General features: G+C 52.1%; 1 protein-coding gene across 1 annotated transcript; it reads right to left on the reverse strand.

Moving 5' to 3' along the window:
• Positions 1-378: 378 nt before the first annotated feature.
• Positions 379-1,185, reverse strand: LOC126524710 (uncharacterized). The gene has a single exon (XM_072287010.1). The coding sequence runs from the start codon at positions 1,183-1,185 to the stop codon at positions 379-381; it is 807 nt and encodes a 268-aa protein (XP_072143111.1).
• Positions 1,186-2,089: the final 904 nt, after the last annotated feature.

The following is a 2,089-nucleotide window of genomic DNA, read 5'->3' on the forward strand; positions in this document are numbered from 1 at the left end:
CACACATAGCGCAAACTTTCAACTAAGTTTATTGTGCCACTGCTTCGATTTTATACATGAGAGGCAGTGTAACCGCGCATGCGCTTACAAGAAAATGAAGTGCGAATTCATGTAACATAGTTACGAGTCATGTGATGCCGCGTCCAAGAAACTTAATTCTTTTTGTGTGAGAGCCAGAGACGGGAAGCTTACACTCTTATCACCCAATTTCGCGATCATCTGCGCTTCAGATATTTCACGGATGAATGAATGAATGAAACCACGTTTATTACACATTAAAATGCGCCGAAGACCCTGCGGTGGAAAGAGGAGGGGTGTTATTGCAAAAGGTGAAGGGTAAGGCTGCCTCCGTTTTATTAATGAACGTCCTGGAGGCACCTAAATGGGGGCCGCATGACGCTTGTGGCTGTCGCGGAGCCGATCGCCGACGGGTGGTGCTGCAGGGTCCTGGAGGAACAGCAGCAGTGCTCGCCAGAGCTCGATGGCATGGTCCGGAGACGTGGTATCCGGGCAAGCCCAAGTCCGGAGAGAAGAAGGCCAGGGTCCCCGCTGTATGGTGGCCAGAGCACGAAGCCTTGGTGGGATGTAGAGGGGGCACTCCCAACAAAGGTGGTTGAGATCAGCACGACATGTGCACATGGAACAGAACCCACTTACGGGTGGTGGTGTGCCACCCTTGTGGAAACGGTTCAGCAAGTGAGGAGTAAGGAGGGCTCTTGTCTGGATTCTCCGAAGCAAGACCGACTCTCGCCGTGTGAATACCTTCGGTGGAAGTGACGGTATAGAGAGTGGATTGCCCACTGCTGCGAGGTAGGCGGCACGTCGTTGTTTGGTCGCATGCTTGTCTGCCATTGGGTCTGCTACCTCAGGTGTGGTAGCTAGGAGAGGATAAGGATTATCGGAGGCTCTGGCTAGCGCGGTAGAGAGATGAGTGCGCGCCAGTCTATGAGCCTTCTCGTTTCCGGGGATACCGCAGTGCGCAGGGACCCAGTGAATGGTGACATCGTGACCGCATTCGCGAAGCTGGCGTGCCTGGTGCCGGATCTTCTGCAATACGGGATCTGTGTAAATAACATTATCACATGCCCGATGGGCAGCCTGGGAATCTGTGTACACATGATGGTGAACAAGGTCAGTTTGAGACGAAGTTGCGAAGGCCCACTCCAAATAATCTAGGGTGGTCATTAGCTCAGCGCGGTACTGGACATTGCTTCTGCTGATATATGATGGCGGCGGTTCTGATTTTCATTTGTCTGGTCGTACCACGCAGTCGCATAACAGGTGTTACTAGCGTCGTCTGCAGGCAGTGCAGCGTCCGTGTATACGATGCGTTCAGTCAAGGAGAGTGAACTCGTAGCCTTGGCATGGCTCTTGGCATATTCAAGGCGCCGCATTCGCTGAGCAGGGTCCATATTGAGAGCAAGTGGCCTGCCATCGGTGAGAGCCGTGATTTCTCACGGCGGCGTGTTGTTGGGCAAAATGGGCATTTTGTGGACGTCATACCCGAGGAGCATGAGTGTGTGTCGCCCGGCTTTTGTGGCGCGAAGTCTCGTCTCTTGTGTATAGATGTGCATGTCTACGAGCTCGGACAGGTTGTTGAGTTTGCTACAACTTTTAAGCTCTTCGAGGCTTGTGTACCTTGGGAGTCCAGTTACAATGCGTTTGGCTTCGTTAAGTAACCGGTCGAGCGCGTGCATCTGTGTGCGGTTGACTGGATGATACGGCAGCCCGTACATGATACGGGAGACAAAAAAAGCTTGAGCGAACTGCCGCATTTCACGTTCGTTTACTCCACGGGTGCGGGTAGAGATTCTGCGTAAAGCGTGCAGGATTTGTTTGCTGGTCTTCGTAACGCATTGCAACCAAGTGTTCGCTGTGCAGTTCTCGTCTAGGTGCATACCGAGTATTCGGATAGTAGATTTCCGTGTGATGGGTTGGTCACCGATGTACAGTTTAAAAGACTGCTTTTCTTCCTGCTTTCCAAAGGTAGACCTGCCACCATGAATGACGACAAACTCTGTTTTGTCTGGGGAAGTGTGTAAACCCGTTTCCGTGGCATAGGCGTGAATAATGTCGAGAGCTCGTTGTA

This window comes from Dermacentor andersoni, chromosome 3 (genome assembly GCF_023375885.2).
Source record: "Dermacentor andersoni chromosome 3, qqDerAnde1_hic_scaffold, whole genome shotgun sequence".
NCBI lineage: Eukaryota > Metazoa > Arthropoda > Arachnida > Ixodida > Ixodidae > Dermacentor > Dermacentor andersoni.